Raw genomic sequence first — 14,896 nt, 5'->3', positions numbered from 1 at the left:
CTCGGAGAGGAACTTCCAGGTGGTGGTGTTCCCATCTATCTGCTACCCTTGTCCTTCTAGATGGTACAGATCACGAGTTAGGAAGGTCGAAAGAGCCTTGGTGAGCTCCTGTAGTGCATCTTGTAGATGGTACACACTGCTGCTACTGTGTCACAGTGGTGGAGGGAGTGAATGTTGAAGGTGGTGGATGGGGTGCCAATCGAGTGGGCTGCTTTGTCCTGGACGGTGTTGAGCTTCTTGAGTGTTTTGGAGCTGCACTCATCCAGGCAAGTGGGGAGCATTCCATCACACTCCTGACTTGTGCCTTGTAGATGGTGGACAGGCTTTGGGGAGTCAGGAGGTGAGTTACTCATCGCAGGATTCCTAGCCTCTGACCTGCTCTTGTAGCCTCAGTATTTATATGGCTAGTTCAGTTCAGTTCAGTTTCTGGTCACTGGTAACTCCCAGGATGTTGATAGTGGGGGATTCAGTGATGGTAATGCCATTGAACATCAAGGGGCAATGGTTAGAATCTCTTGTTGGAGATGGTCATTGCCTGACACTTGTGTGGCACGAATGTTACTTGCCACTTGTCAGCCCAAGCCTGGATATTGTCCAGGTCTTGCTGCATTTGGACATGGGCTGCTTCAGTGTCTGAGGAGTTGCGAATGATGCTGAACATTGTGCAATCATCAGTGAACATCCCCACTTTTGACCTTATGATGGAAGGAAGGTCATTGGTGAAGCAGCTGAAGATGGTTGGCCTGAGGACACTACCCTGAGGAACTCCTGCAGTGATGTCCTGGAGCTGAGATGACTTGACCTCCAACAAGCACAACCATCTCCCTTTGTGCTAGGTATGACTCCAACCAGCGGAGAGTTTTCCCCCTGATTCCCATTGACTCCAGTTTTGCTAGGGCTTTTTGATGCCACATTTGGTCAAATGCTGCATTGATGTTAAGGACAGTCACTCTCACCTCACCTCGGGAGTTCAGCTCTTTTGTCCATGTTTGAACCAAGGCTGTAATGAGGTCAGGAGCTGAGTGGCCCTGGCAGAACCCAAACTGGGCATCAGTGAGCAAGTTATTGCAATGCAAGTGCCCCTAGATAGAACTGTTGATGACCCCTTCCATTACTTTACTGATGATGGGGCGGTAATTGGCCAGGTTGGATTTGTCCTGCTTTTTGTGTACAGGACATACCTGGGCAATTTTCCACATAGCCGGGTAGATGCCAGTGTTGTAGCTGTACTGGAACAGCTTGGCTAGGGGCGCGGCAAGTTCTGGAGCACAAGCCTTCAGTACTATTGCCGGAATATTGTCAGGGCCCATAGCCTTTGCAGTATCCAGTGCCTTCAGCCGTTTCTTGATATCACGTGGAGTGAATTGAATTGGCTGAAGACTGGCATCTGTGATGCTGGGGACCTCCGGAGGAGGCCGAGATGAATCATCCACTCGGCACTTCTGGCTGAAGATTGTAGCAAATGCTTCAGCCTTATCTTTTGCACTGATGTGCTGGGCTCCTCCATCACTGAGGATGGGGATATTTGTGGAGCCTCCTCCTCCAGTGAGTTGTTTAATTGACAACCACCATTCACGGCTGGATGTGGCAGGACTGCAGAGCTTAGATCTGATTCGTTGCTTGTGCGATCACTTAGCTCTGTGTATCACTTGCTGTTTATGCTGTTTGGTACACAAGTAGTAAAGTGTTATAGATTCACCAGGTTGACACCTCATTTTTAGGTATGTCTGGTGCTGCTCCTGGCATGCCCTCCTGCACTCTTCATTGAACCAGGGTTGATCCCCTGGCTTGATGGTAATGGTAGAGTGGGGGATATGCCGGGCCATGAGGTTACAGATTGTGTTCGAGTACAATTCTGCTGCTGCCGATGGCCCACAGCACCTCCTGGATGCCCAGTCTTGTGTTGCTAGATCTGTTCGAAATCTATCCCATTTAGCACAGTGGTATTGCCACTTCATCTACACAAGGACTGTGTAACGATCACTCCTACCGATACTGTCATGGACAGATGCACCTGCGGCAGGCAGGTTGGTGAGGATGAGGTGAAGTATGTTTTTCCCTTTTGTTGGTTCCCTCACCACCTGCCGCAGACCCAGTCCAGCAGCTATGTCCTTTAGGACTCAGCCAGCTCGGTCAGTAGTGGTGCTACTGAGCCACTCTTGGTGATGGACATTGAAGTCCCCCACCCAGAGTACATTCTGCGTCCTTATCACCCTCAGTGCTTCCCCCAAGTGATGTTCAACATGGAGGAGCACTGATTCATTAGCTGAGGGAGGGTGGGGTGGGGGGATGCGTGGCGGTAGGAAGGTGGTGGTAGATGGTAAGCAGCAGCAGGTTTCCTTACCCATGATTGACCAGATGCCAGGACATTTCACTGTTTCCAGAATCACTGTGAAGAGCTCCCAGATCAGATCCATCCTGACTGTATACCGTTGTGTCGTCATCTCTGGTCGGTCTGTTCTGTTGGTTTTATAGGGCAAACCCAGGCATGGTGATGATAACATCTGAGATGCTGTCATAGTCACCGCATCATACCTTAAAGACAAGGTTAGGCTGTTGACTAGTCTGTGGGACAGGTTTCCCAATTTTCTCACAAGTCCCCAGGTGTTGGTGCTGGGTTGACAGAGCTGAGTTTGCCATTGTCATTTCTGGTGCCTAGGTCAATGCCGGGCAGTCCATCCGGTTGAACTTCTTTTAGATTTCGTAGCAGTTTGATACAACTGAGTGGCTTGCTAGGGTATTTCAGAGTCTGGAGTCACATGTAGGCCAGACCGGGTAAGGAGGGCAGATTTCTTTCCCTAAAGGGCATTAGTGAACCAGATGGGTTTTTACAACAATCGACAATGGTTTCATGGTCATCATTACTGAGACTAGCCTTTATATTCCAGATTTATTAATTGAATTTAAATTGGACCAGCTGCCATGGTGGGATTTGAACCTGTATCCACCCCCACCGGACGGTCAGCCTGGGCCTCTGGCTTACTGGTCCAGCAACATTACCACTACGCCACCGGCTCCCCAAAGGTGGTGGGCGGGTTGCGATCAAGCAGGCGAGTGTCGAGCTTCTTGAATTTTGTTTGAGCTGCACTCATCCAAGTGGAGAGTTTTCCATCAGACTTGTTATGAACACTGAACATGACAAGACAGTTATGTTTTAAAATATCTCATTCGATTTTAAGGTTAAACCATACGTTTTGAAAAGGGGAATGGAGAGGCTGTACTCAGCTGTTCCACTCGGAGACAGGCCCATGTGATCTGGTAGCCATGGTGGGGGGGGAATCTCAAACAGAAAACTATTGAAATCAGGTGACCATTTTCACACCTTGACAGAGTCATGGAACAGCTGATTTATGAAACAGTGAGAGAAAGACAAGGCAGATACTGATCTCTGAAGAAATAGCAGCTGCTGATGTGAAGGGCAGAGGAGGGCTGTTGTTTTAACACCTGAGCAGGATGCTTGTGAGGGTTTGTGTTCTGTGTTCTGGAGGAAGGGGACAGAATCATCTCGACTTTTGGAGATTTCAGGACAAGGAGTCTCCAATGTGGGCCTTGCCAGTAAAAGCTGGATCTGGAAGACTCGGACCTGGAAGAGCGGAACGATTTTTGGAGGATCCTGGAAGTTTGGACCAGGTGTGGCAGGGAGAAGAGAGCCTGCTGGAGATCCAGGAGTAACTTTGAAATTGTCCTTATAATGCTACACACACATCTGGCAGAAGTACAGTGCTCAGCAAAAGCAGTTGTCAGACATATCTCAATTGCATTGGTTAGTTAACGCAAAAGCACCTATTCTTTGGTTTGGTTTATTAGTTCCCTTTTAATTAAGGTTTGTTTCAGAAAGAGTCCTTCGCTTATTTCTGTCAGTCACTGGGAAATTCATCTCTTTTAAAAAGTTATCCGCCGCTACAGTATCACACTCCTGACTTGTGTCTTGTGGATGGTGGACAGGCTTTGGGGAGGTCAGGAGGTGAGTTACTCTCCGCAGGATTCCCAGCCTCTGACCTGCTGTTGTAGCCACAGTATTTGTATGGCTGGTCCCAGTTCAGTTTCTGGTCAATGCTGTGCTGGGTGGCCAGTTGAACTCTCCTGGTGACTGTCAGTCTAACTCTGTCCCTTTTCTCCTTCTCAGATATTGACGAGTGTAAGATCAATAATGGTCAGTGCTCCCACTCCTGCACCAACAGAAATGGGAGTCACACTTGCAGGTGCCCTATTGGACTGGCATTGGACAAGGACAATCACACCTGTATCAGTGAGTAATGGCCACACACTTCACCAACTCACTGCACCTCCATACCCTTTACCCACACGTTGCTACAATACTGCCATCCATCGCTGGTGCCCACTTTACCACAATTCAGAAATACTGTCCAGGTCCAGGAACACTGATGCCTCCGGTGTGTCTTGATTAGATTCCAGCCTGTAACTCACTTCCAGATATCTGTTATTCTATATATATATATATAAACCGCTCAAACCCCTTCAGTCTGTAACTTGCTCCCGGGTATCGGATATTCCATATATAAACCCCCCCCCGAACCCCTCGATTAGATTCCAGTCTGTAACTCACTCCCGGGTATCTGTTATTCTATATAAAAACCCCTCCGAACCCCTTGATTAGATTCCAGTCTGTAACTCACTCCCGGGTATCTGTTATTCTATATATAAACCACCCCGAGCCCCTCGATTAGATTCCAGTCTGTAAGTCACTCCCGGGTATCTGTTATTCTATATATAAACCAGCCCGAACCCCTCGATTAGATTCCAGTCTGTAACTCACTCCCGGATATCTGTTATTCTATATATAAACCACCCCGAACCCCTCGATTAGATTCCAGTCTGTAACTCACTCCCGGGTATCTGTTATTCTATATATAAACCCCCCCGAACCCCTCGATTAGATTCCAGTCTGTAACTCACTCCCGGGTATCTGTTATTCTATATATAAACCCCCCCGAACCCCTCGATTAGATTCCAGTCTGTAACTCACTCCCGGGTATCTGTTATTCTATATATAAACCACTCCGAACCCCTCGATTAGATTCCAGTCTGTAACTCACTCCCGGGTGTCTGTTATTCTATATATAAACCCCCCCCTCCGACCCCCTCGATTAGATTCCAGTCTGTAACTCACTCCCGGGTATCTGTTATTCTATATATAAACCATCCGAACCTCTCGATTAGATTCCAGACTGTAATTCACTCCTGGATACCTGTTGTTCTATATATAAACCACCCCGAACCCCTCGATTAGTTACCAGACTGCAACTGACTCCCGGGTATCTGTTATTCTATATATAAACCACCCGAACCTCTCGATTAGATTCCAGTCTGTAACTCACTCCCGGGTATCTGTTATTCTATATATAAACCCCCCGAACCCCTCGATTAGATTCTAGTCTGTAACTCACTCCCGGGTACCTGTTATTCTATATATAAACCCCTCGATTAGATTCCAGTCTGTAACTCACTCCCGGGTGTCTGTTATTCTATATATAAACCACCCCGAACCCCTCAATTAGATTCCAGTCTGTAACTCGCTCCCAGGTATCTGTTGTTCTATATATAAACCACCCCGAACCCCTCAATTAGATTCCAGTCTGTAACTCACTCCCGGGTATCTGTTATTCTATATATAAACCCCCCGAACCCCTCGATTAGATTCCAGTCTGTAACTCACTCCCGGGTATCTGTTATTCTATATATAAACCACCCCGAGCCCCTCGATTAGATTCCAGTCTGTAACTCACTCCCGGGTATCTGTTATTCTATATATAAACCAGCCCGAACCCCTCGATTAGATTCCAGTCTGTAACTCACTCCCGGATATCTGTTATTCTATATATAAACCACCCCGAACCCCTCGATTAGATTCCAGTCTGTAACTCACTCCCGGATATCTGTTATTCTATATATAAACCCCCCCGAACCCCTCAATTAGATTCCAGTCTGTAACTCACTCCCGGGTATCTGTTATTCTATATATAAACCCCCTGAACCCCTCGATTAGATTCCAGTCTGTAACTCACTCCCGGGTATCTGTTATTCTATATATAAACCCCCCCCCCGACCCCCTCGATTAGATTCCAGTCTGTAACTCACTCCCGGGTATCTGTTATTCTATATATAAACCATCCGAACCTCTCGATTAGATTCCAGACTGTAATTCACTCCTGGATACCTGTTGTTCTATATATAAACCACCCCGAACCCCTCGATTAGTTACCAGACTGCAACTGACTCCCGGGTATCTGTTATTCTATATATAAACCACCCGAACCTCTCGATTAGATTCCAGTCTGTAACTCACTCCCGGGTATCTGTTATTCTATATATAAACCCCCCGAACCCCTCGATTAGATTCTAGTCTGTAACTCACTCCCGGGTACCTGTTATTCTATATATAAACCCCTCGATTAGATTCCAGTCTGTAACTCACTCCCGGGTGTCTGTTATTCTATATATAAACCACCCCGAACCCCTCAATTAGATTCCAGTCTGTAACTCGCTCCCAGGTATCTGTTGTTCTATATATAAACCACCCCGAACCCCTCAATTAGATTCCAGTCTGTAACTCACTCCCGGGTATCTGTTATTATATATGTAAACCACCCCGAACCCCTCGATTAGATTCCAGTCTGTAACTCACTCCCGGGTATCTGTTATTCTGTATATAAACCCCCCCCGAACCCCTCGATTAGATTCCAGTCTGTACCTCACTCCCGGGTATCTGTTATTCTATATATAAATCCCAACCCCCCTTAATCTATTGATTAGATTCCAACCTACATATCACCACCCCCCTCCCCGATTATCTGCTATTCTAGATATAAACTCCACCCGAACGTTTTCACCCTTTAGCCTGTATTGTGGAATTGTCTGATCAAGAAATCGAGAGTGAGGATTGTTGTGTTTGGTGTTGCAGACATCACTTCCTGTCAGCTGCAGAATGGGGGCTGTGAGCACGTGTGCATGGAGCGAATAGATGGCCAGGTGGAGTGTAGCTGCCATGATGGCTGGAAACTGATGGACAACAGGAAGAGCTGTAGAGGTGAGACAGACCTGTAGAGGTGAGATGGATCTGTCCGGATGAGACAGACCTGTAGAGGTGAGATGTTTCATTTGTTCATGGGATGTGGGCGTCGCTGGCTAGGCCAGCATTTATTGCCCATCCCTAATTGCCCTTATTTAGAGGGCATTTAAGAGTCAACCACGTTGCTGTGGGTCTGGAGTCACATGTAGGCCAGACCAGGTAAGAACAGCAGATTTCCCTCCCTAAAGGACATTAGTGAACCAGATGGGTTTTTACAACAATCGACAGTGGTTTCATGGTCATCATCAGACTCTTAATTCCAGATTTTTATTGGCTTCAAATTTCACCATCTGCCGTGGTGGGATTCAAACCCGGGTTCCCAGAGCATTACCCTGGGTCTCTGGATTACTAGTCCAGTCACAATACCACTACATCATCGCCTCCCCTAGGTGAGATAGAACTGTACAGGAGAGAGAGAGCTGTACAGGTGAGATGAAGCTGTTCAGGTGAGATAGAACTGTACAGGTGAGACAGATCTATAGAGGTGAGGTAGAAATAGGAAAAGTGTAACTAAAGCTGCTGTTGGTCCTCTGGAGAGTGAGTCTGGGGAATTGATAATGGGAAACAAGCACATGGCAGAGGCATTGAACAGGTATTTTGTGTCTGTCTTCACTGTCGAAGGCTTAGAAAACTTCCCAAAGATACTTAAAAGCCAAGAGGTGAATGGGAGGGAGGAACTTAAAACAATCACTACCACTAGGGTAGAGGTGCTGGAAAAACTATTAGGTCTAAAGGTTGACAAGTTTCGAGACCCAGATGGCTGTATCCAAGGGTCTTAAAAGAAGCGACTGCAGAGACGCATTGCTTATAATCTTTCAAAATTCCTTTGATTCTGGAACGATCCCGGTAGATTGGAAAGTAGCTCATGTAACACCTTTATTCAAGAAGGGAGGGAGATAGAAAGCAGAAAACTACCAGCCAGTTAGCGTAACATCTGTACTGGGAAATTGCTAGAATCCATTATTATTGAGGTTATAGCAGGATACTTAGAAAATCATAATTTAACCAGGTAGAGTCAACATGGTTTTGTGAAAGGGAAATAGTGTCTAATCAATTTATCAGAATTTTTTTGAAGAATGAACAAACAAGCTGGATAAAGGGGAACCTGTAGATGTGGTGTACTTGGATTTCCAAAAGGCATTTGATAAGATACCACATTAAAGGTTAATATCCAAGATAAGATGTAGGGGGAGAGGGTGTAGTGGGTAACATATTATCATGGATAAAGGGTTGGTTAGCTAACAGGAAGCAAGGAGTAGGGATAAACCTCTGGGTTGGCAGGATGTAACTAGTGGAGTGCCACAGGGATCAGTGCTGGGGCCCCAACTATTTGCAATTCAGTCAATGATTTGGATGAAAGGACTGAATGTATGGTGGTTAAATTTGTTGATGACACCAAGATAGGTTGGAAAGAAAGTTGTCAAGAGGAGGCAGAGGGTCTGCAAAGGGATATAGACAGGTTAAGTGAGTGGGCAAAAAATTTGGCAGATGGAGGATAATGTGGGAAAATGTGAATGTGTCCACTTTATCAGGAAGACTAGAACAGCAGTATATTATTTAAATAGAGAGAGATTGCAGAACTCGATGGTACAGAGGGACCTGGGTGTCCTGTACATAAATCACAAAACGTTAGCGTGCAGTTAAAGCAAGTGATTAGGAAGGGAAATGGGATGTTGGTGTTTATTACAAGGGGAATGGAATATAAAAGTAGGGAAGTTTTACTGCAGCTGTGCAGGGCCCTGGGGAGACCACATCTGGAATATTGTGTATAGCTTTGGTCTCCTTATTTAAAAAAAAGTTATAATTGCCTTAGAAGCAGTTCAGAGAAGGTTCCCTCGACTCATTCCTGGGGTGAAGGTCTTATCTTATATCTGTCTGTCTGTCTCTCTCTCTATCTATTTCACTCTTTCTCTGTCTCTTTCACTCTAAATCCCTCCCTTTCTCTCCAAATCCCTCCCTTTCTCTCTCTCTGTCTCTCATCCTTTCTTTATCCCTCTCTTGCTATCTTTCTCTCTGTCACTCTCTCTTCTCTGTTTCTGCCTCTCTTTCTCTGTCTCTCTATTTCTCTTTCGGTCTCTGCCTCTCTCTGTCTCTCTCTGTCCCTCTCTCGCTACCTCTCTCTTTCTCTCTCTCTGCTTCTTTCCCTTTGTCTCTCCCTTTCTCTCTTTCTCTTTTTCTATCTCCCACTCTCTCCCTTTCTATATCCCTATCTTTCTCTCTCTCTTTCTCTGCCCCTCTCTCTCTTTCTCCCACTCTCTGCCTCTCTTCCCCTGCCTCTCTTTCTGCCTCCCTCTCTCAATATCCCCCTCCCTTCTTCCTCTTCCTCTACCTCCCTCTCTTTACCACTCATTCCCTCTGCATCCCTTGCTCTGTCTCTCTGTCTCTCTCTCTCTTCTCTCTCTTTCTTTCTGTGTCTTGCTCTTTTTCTCTCTGTCTCTCTTCCCTCTGTGTGTGTGTGTGTGTGTGTGTGTGTGCGCCTCTCTCTCTCCCTCTCTCTCTGTCTCTGCCTTTGTTTCTCTCTCTCTCTGTCAAGCTCTCTTTCTCACCCACTGTCTCTCCCTCTTTCTCTGCCTATCTCTCCCTCCCTCTCTGTTTGACTCTCCCCCTCTCTTTCTTTCTGTCTCTCTTTCTCGCTGTCTCTTTCTTTCTGTCTCTGTCTCTCTGCCTTTCTCTGTATTTCACTCTTCTTTTCACTCTCTTTCTCTCTCATGCTTCTCTCTGTCTCTTTCTCTCTGACTTTCCTTGTCTGTCTCTCTTTCACTCTGTATGTCTCTTTCTCTCTCTCTGTCTCTGCCTCTGTGTGCGTGTCTGTCTCTCTCTCTCCCTCTCTCTGTCTCTCTCTCTCTCTCTCTGTCTCTCTCTCTGCCCCTCTCCCTGTCTCTCTCTCTCTGTCTCTCTATCTGCCTCTCTCTCATTCTGCCTCTTTTTCTCCACCTCTCTCTCTAAGTCTCTCTCTCTTTCTCTCTCCCTTTGTCTCTCTCTCTCTCTCTTGCTCTTTCTCTATTTCTTTCTCTCTCTGTTTCTCTCTTTCTCTCTCCCTGTCCCTCTTTCTGTCTCTATCCCTCTTCACTTTCTTTCTCTCTCCCTTTCTCTCTCTCTCCTTATCCTTATCTCTCTCCACTTTTTCCCTTTCTCTCTCTCTCTCCGCCGGTAATATTGAATACAATGTGGGTAACCAGCATCCTCCCCCACCACTGGGGGAATTGAAACAAATGATTAAGTACCAGACTCCTGCGGATGAGTGAGAAGTCAACAGCACCCACAGACAAACAGGGTATGGCATCTGTCTGTGTGCCAGCTGTGCACCCTTGCTGAAAATCAATCTGGTACATAGGCTGACGTCCCTCGATTCATCTTGATTGGTGACTGGGCTGACCAATTAGTGACGGCTGCCGTAGAGAAGACAGGAGCAGCTCCGCCCAGTTTTGTTAGGATTCTACCTCCCCACCCCCCACCCCCACCCAGTTTGCAATTCTTAAAGGGGCCGTGCACCCCATTCAATCTTCAGAATACAACTTGCGTCACTATAGCTTTTTCTAATAAGCCGACACGGGGACATCAGCGTCTCCCCATAGAGGGACACAACTAATAAAGAATTAAACTATAAAACAAAAGGAAACTTATAAAATTAAATATTATTATCCTTGCTGGGCCGTTATCCCAATCATTGTCAATCTTAGCCTTGACCTGAGATACACAGCAACTTGGTGATAATGGATATTATCGGATATTTTAAGATTTTTTTGTAAAGTATTTTCAGACGCAATGATAAAGAGTTTTTGTCAAAAGCTCTGAGCTGTTAGAAATCGAATAAATCACTGGTGAGTTTTATAAACCAACTCTCGAGCTAAATTTGTTTATGTTTGCGGAAAAAAAGCAACTCATGATTTATAAACCAGCTTTTCAAGAGTTTGTCTCTTGGTTTAAGACAAGGGCGGTGGGCATTAAGGCCCCCAGACTATAACTGTAATGTAGCTGAGTTCCTCCACTATAACTGACAGTGATGGGAGAGAGGGAGGTTGTTGAGATGGGGCTTTGACCCCATGTTCTCTCCCTCACTAAGATCACCTATTTCCACATCAGTAACATGGCCAACTCTCCCCCTGCTTCAGCTCATCTGCTGTTAAAACCCTCATCCAGGCCTATTTTCACTCCAGACTTGACTATTCCAATGCAACGCTGACTGGCCATTAACTCGAGTGCGTCCAAACCTCTGCTGCCCGTTCCCTAACCCTCACCAAGTCCCGCTCCCCCGTCACCCCTGTGCTCACTCACCTACATTGGCTCCCGGTCCGGCAACATCTCAGTTTAATATTCTCATCCTAGTTTCCAAATCCCTCCATGGCCTCGTCCCTCCAATGCCTTAAACCTCCTCCAGTCCTACAACCTTGTGAGATTTCTGCACTCTTCTAGTTCTGGCCTCGCGACCATCCCTGATTTTAGTTGCCCTTGGCGGCCGTGCCTTCAGCTGCCTGGGCCCCAAGCTCTGCAATTCCCTCCCTACACCCCTCCTAGCCTCGCTACCTCACCTCCCTCCTCTGACTCTTCTTAAAACCTTTGATCAAGCTCTTACTCATAGAAACTTAGAAACTAGGAGCAGGAATGGGGCATTTGGCCCGTCAAGCCTGCTTCACCATTCAGTATAATCATGGCTGATCCTCTATCTCAACGCCATATTCCCGCTCCCTCCCCACACCCCTTGATGCCTTTAGATCCTAGAAACCTATCTATCCTTAAATATACTCAGTGACTTGGCCTCCACAGCCTCTGTGGTAGAGAATTCCACAGGTTCACCAGCCTCTGAGTGAAGAAGTTTCTCTTCATCTCAGCCCTAAATGGCCTACCCCGTATCCTGAGATTGTGACCCCTTGTTCTAGACCCCCCCAGCCAGAGGAAACATCATCCCTGCGTCCAGTCTGTCCATCCCTGTCAGAATTTTATATGTTTCAATGAGATCCCCTCTCATTCTTCTAAACTCCAGTGAATACCGGCCTAGTCGGCCCAATCTCTCCTCAAACAACAATCCCGCCATCCCAGGAATCAGTCTGGTGAAACTTCACTGCTCTCCCTCTGTGGTAAGTATTATCAAACTAACCTTATGTTTCCTTTTGTGGTTCGGTGTCAGGTTTGCATTGGTAGTGATCCTGTGAAGCACCTTGGGATGTTTTACTATATTACAGGTACTATCTAATTACAAGTTATTGTTCATATTATAAGAATGACATGCCACTTAGCCCCAAACCTCCTGATGTTTCTCTCCTGACATTCCACAGATGTGGACGAGTGTAATGATTTTACGAATGGTGGGTGTCAGCAGGTGTGTAACAACTCACCTGGGAGCTTCAGCTGTAGCTGCTCCAGAGGCTACCAGTCCCGGACCGATGACAGGACCAAGTGCGAACGTGAGTGACGTACATTCATTCCTCAATCTCACAGCAGCGTGTTAGGGCGGAGCGAGAGTTCAGAGCTTGGAGCGGAGGGAGACCTCTGTCCGGGGCCCGAGACTATGTGCACTCCGAACTCCGGGAAAAGTGTCAGGATCACCATAAACCTGAACATTTAGCTCTGTTTCTCTCTCCAGATGCTGCCTGATCTGCTGAGTATTTTCTGTTTCATTCCCATTGTACAGTGTAAAGACAGGGAAGAGATACTTACTGTCAACGTGTGTGCACAGGGGTACATGCTATATATCTCCCAGGACAGTGCAGAGGGAGCTTTACTCTGTATCTAACCCCGTGCTGTACCTGCCCTGGGAGTGTTTGATGGGGACAGTGTAGAGGGAGCTTTACTCTGTATCTAACCCCGTGCTGTACCTGTCCTGGGAGTGTTTGATGGGGACAGTGTAGAGGGAGCTTTACTCTGTATCTAATCCCGTGCTGTACCCGTTCTGGGAGTGTTTGATGGGGACAGTGTAGAGGGAGCTTTACTCTGTATCTAACCCCGTGCTGTACCCGTTCTGGGAGTGTTTGATGGGGACAGTGTAGAGGGAGATTTACTCTGTATCTAACCCCGTGCTGTACCCGTTCTGGGAGTGTTTGATGGGGACAGTGTAGAGGGAGATTTACTCAGTATCTAACCCCGTGCTGTACCCGTTCTGGGAGTGTTTGATGGGGACAGTGTAGAGGGAGATTTACTCTGTATTTGACAGATACACACAATTTCCAATAGAAACACAAATCTGTGTTTCCTCTCCTGGGTTTTTTCTGCTCTCTCAGAAGACTGTAACTTGCGATGATGTTACCGTGTGCTGCATAGACTGTTGACATTCTGTCTCTCCCCTTCATCCCCCCAGCGGTTTGTAACCCTGTCTGTCAGAACTATGGGGTGTGTGTGGCTCCTGACACCTGTGACTGCCCTGCTGGATACCCTGGGCCGGGATGCTCTGGTATGTCCTTGAACTCCTTGTGTGCTCTGTCTTGGGAAATGTGCAACTGCAAACAGGAATATTCTAGTGAATGAAGGAAGCAGAGGGATTGGACCACACTGAGTGCTGGCCTCTGTCAGCTGGTTACTGTTAATTCAATCCAACAGATTCCAGTCCCTTTCTCTGTAAACTGCCCAATTTTAGTTTATCCTTCTGGGAAGTATTTTAAATAAGAATTGTTGCTCTTCTCCCTGCAGTTTTCAATGTAATGAAATAGATTCTGTAGATCCAATGAGCAACTGGCTGATCACAGGAAGTTACTAAATCAGAGGTATTGATAGTAACCACACACTCGAATCACAGGAAGAGGCCATTTCACCTCTTCACCAACTCAGTCCCAAACTAATCCCACTGCCCCACTCTCCCCCATAGCCCTGTATCATTCTCAAACTAATCCCACTGCCCCGTTCTCTCCCCATAGCCCTGTATCAATCCCAAACTAATCCCACTGCCCCACTCTCTCCCCATAGCCCTGTATCAATCCCAAACTAATCCCACTGCCCCACTCTCTCCCCATAGCCCTGTATCAATCCCAAACTAATCCCGCTGTCCCGCTCTCTCCCCATAGCCCTGTATCAATCCCAAACTAATCCCACTGTCCCACTCTCTCCCCATAGCCCTGTATCAATCCCAAACTAATCCCACTGCCCCACCTCTCTCCATAGCCCTGTATCACTCCCCAAACTAATCCCACTGCTCCACTCTCTCCCCATTGTCCTGTATCAATCCCAAACTAATCCCACTGCCCCGCTCTCTCCCCATAGCTCTGTATCAATCCCAAACAAATCCCACTGCCCCGCTCTCTCCCCATAGCCCTGTATCAATCCCCAACTAATCCCGCTGCCCGCTCTCTCCCCATAGCCCAGTATCAATCCCAAACTAATCCTACTGCCCCACTCTCTCCCCTTGGCCCTGTATCAATCCCAAACTAATCCCACTGCCCCGCTCTCTCCCCATAGCCCTGTATCAATCCCAAACTAATCCCACTGTCCCGCTCTCTCCCCATAGCCCTGTATCAATCCCAAACTAATCCCACTGCCCGCTCTCTCCCCATAGCCCAGTATCAATCCCAAACTAATCCCACTGCCCCACTCTCTCCCCATAGCCCTGTATCAATCCCCAAACTAATCCCACTGCCCCGCTCTCTCCCCATAGCCCTGTATCACTCCCCAAACTAATCCCACTGCCCCGCGCTCTCCCCATAGCCCTGTATCAATCTCAAACTAATCCCACTGCCCCACTCTCTCCCCATAGCCCTGTATCAATCCCAAACTAATCCCACTGCCCCACTCTCTCCCCATAGCCCAGTATCAATCCCAAACTAATCCCACTGTCCCACTCTCTCCCCATAGCCCAGCATCAATCCCAAACTAATCCCACTG

At 47.1% G+C, this 14,896-nt stretch overlaps 1 protein-coding gene across 1 annotated transcript in view; it reads left to right on the top strand.

Annotated features, from left to right (window-relative positions):
- LOC144672465 (uncharacterized) overlaps positions 1–14,896 on the top strand; it is an 80,670-nt gene that overhangs the window by 31,250 nt on the left and 34,524 nt on the right. The window contains exons 11-14 of the mRNA XM_078534312.1: positions 4,127–4,249; positions 6,923–7,048; positions 12,364–12,492; positions 13,383–13,475. Of these exons, the coding sequence (XP_078390438.1) occupies positions 4,127–4,249; positions 6,923–7,048; positions 12,364–12,492; positions 13,383–13,475 (471 nt within the window). The remainder of the gene's footprint in view (positions 1–4,126; positions 4,250–6,922; positions 7,049–12,363; positions 12,493–13,382; positions 13,476–14,896) is intronic.

This window comes from Cetorhinus maximus, chromosome 3 (genome assembly GCF_964194155.1).
Source record: "Cetorhinus maximus chromosome 3, sCetMax3.hap1.1, whole genome shotgun sequence".
NCBI lineage: Eukaryota > Metazoa > Chordata > Chondrichthyes > Lamniformes > Cetorhinidae > Cetorhinus > Cetorhinus maximus.
This window is presented reverse-complemented; position numbering and strand designations above follow the sequence as displayed.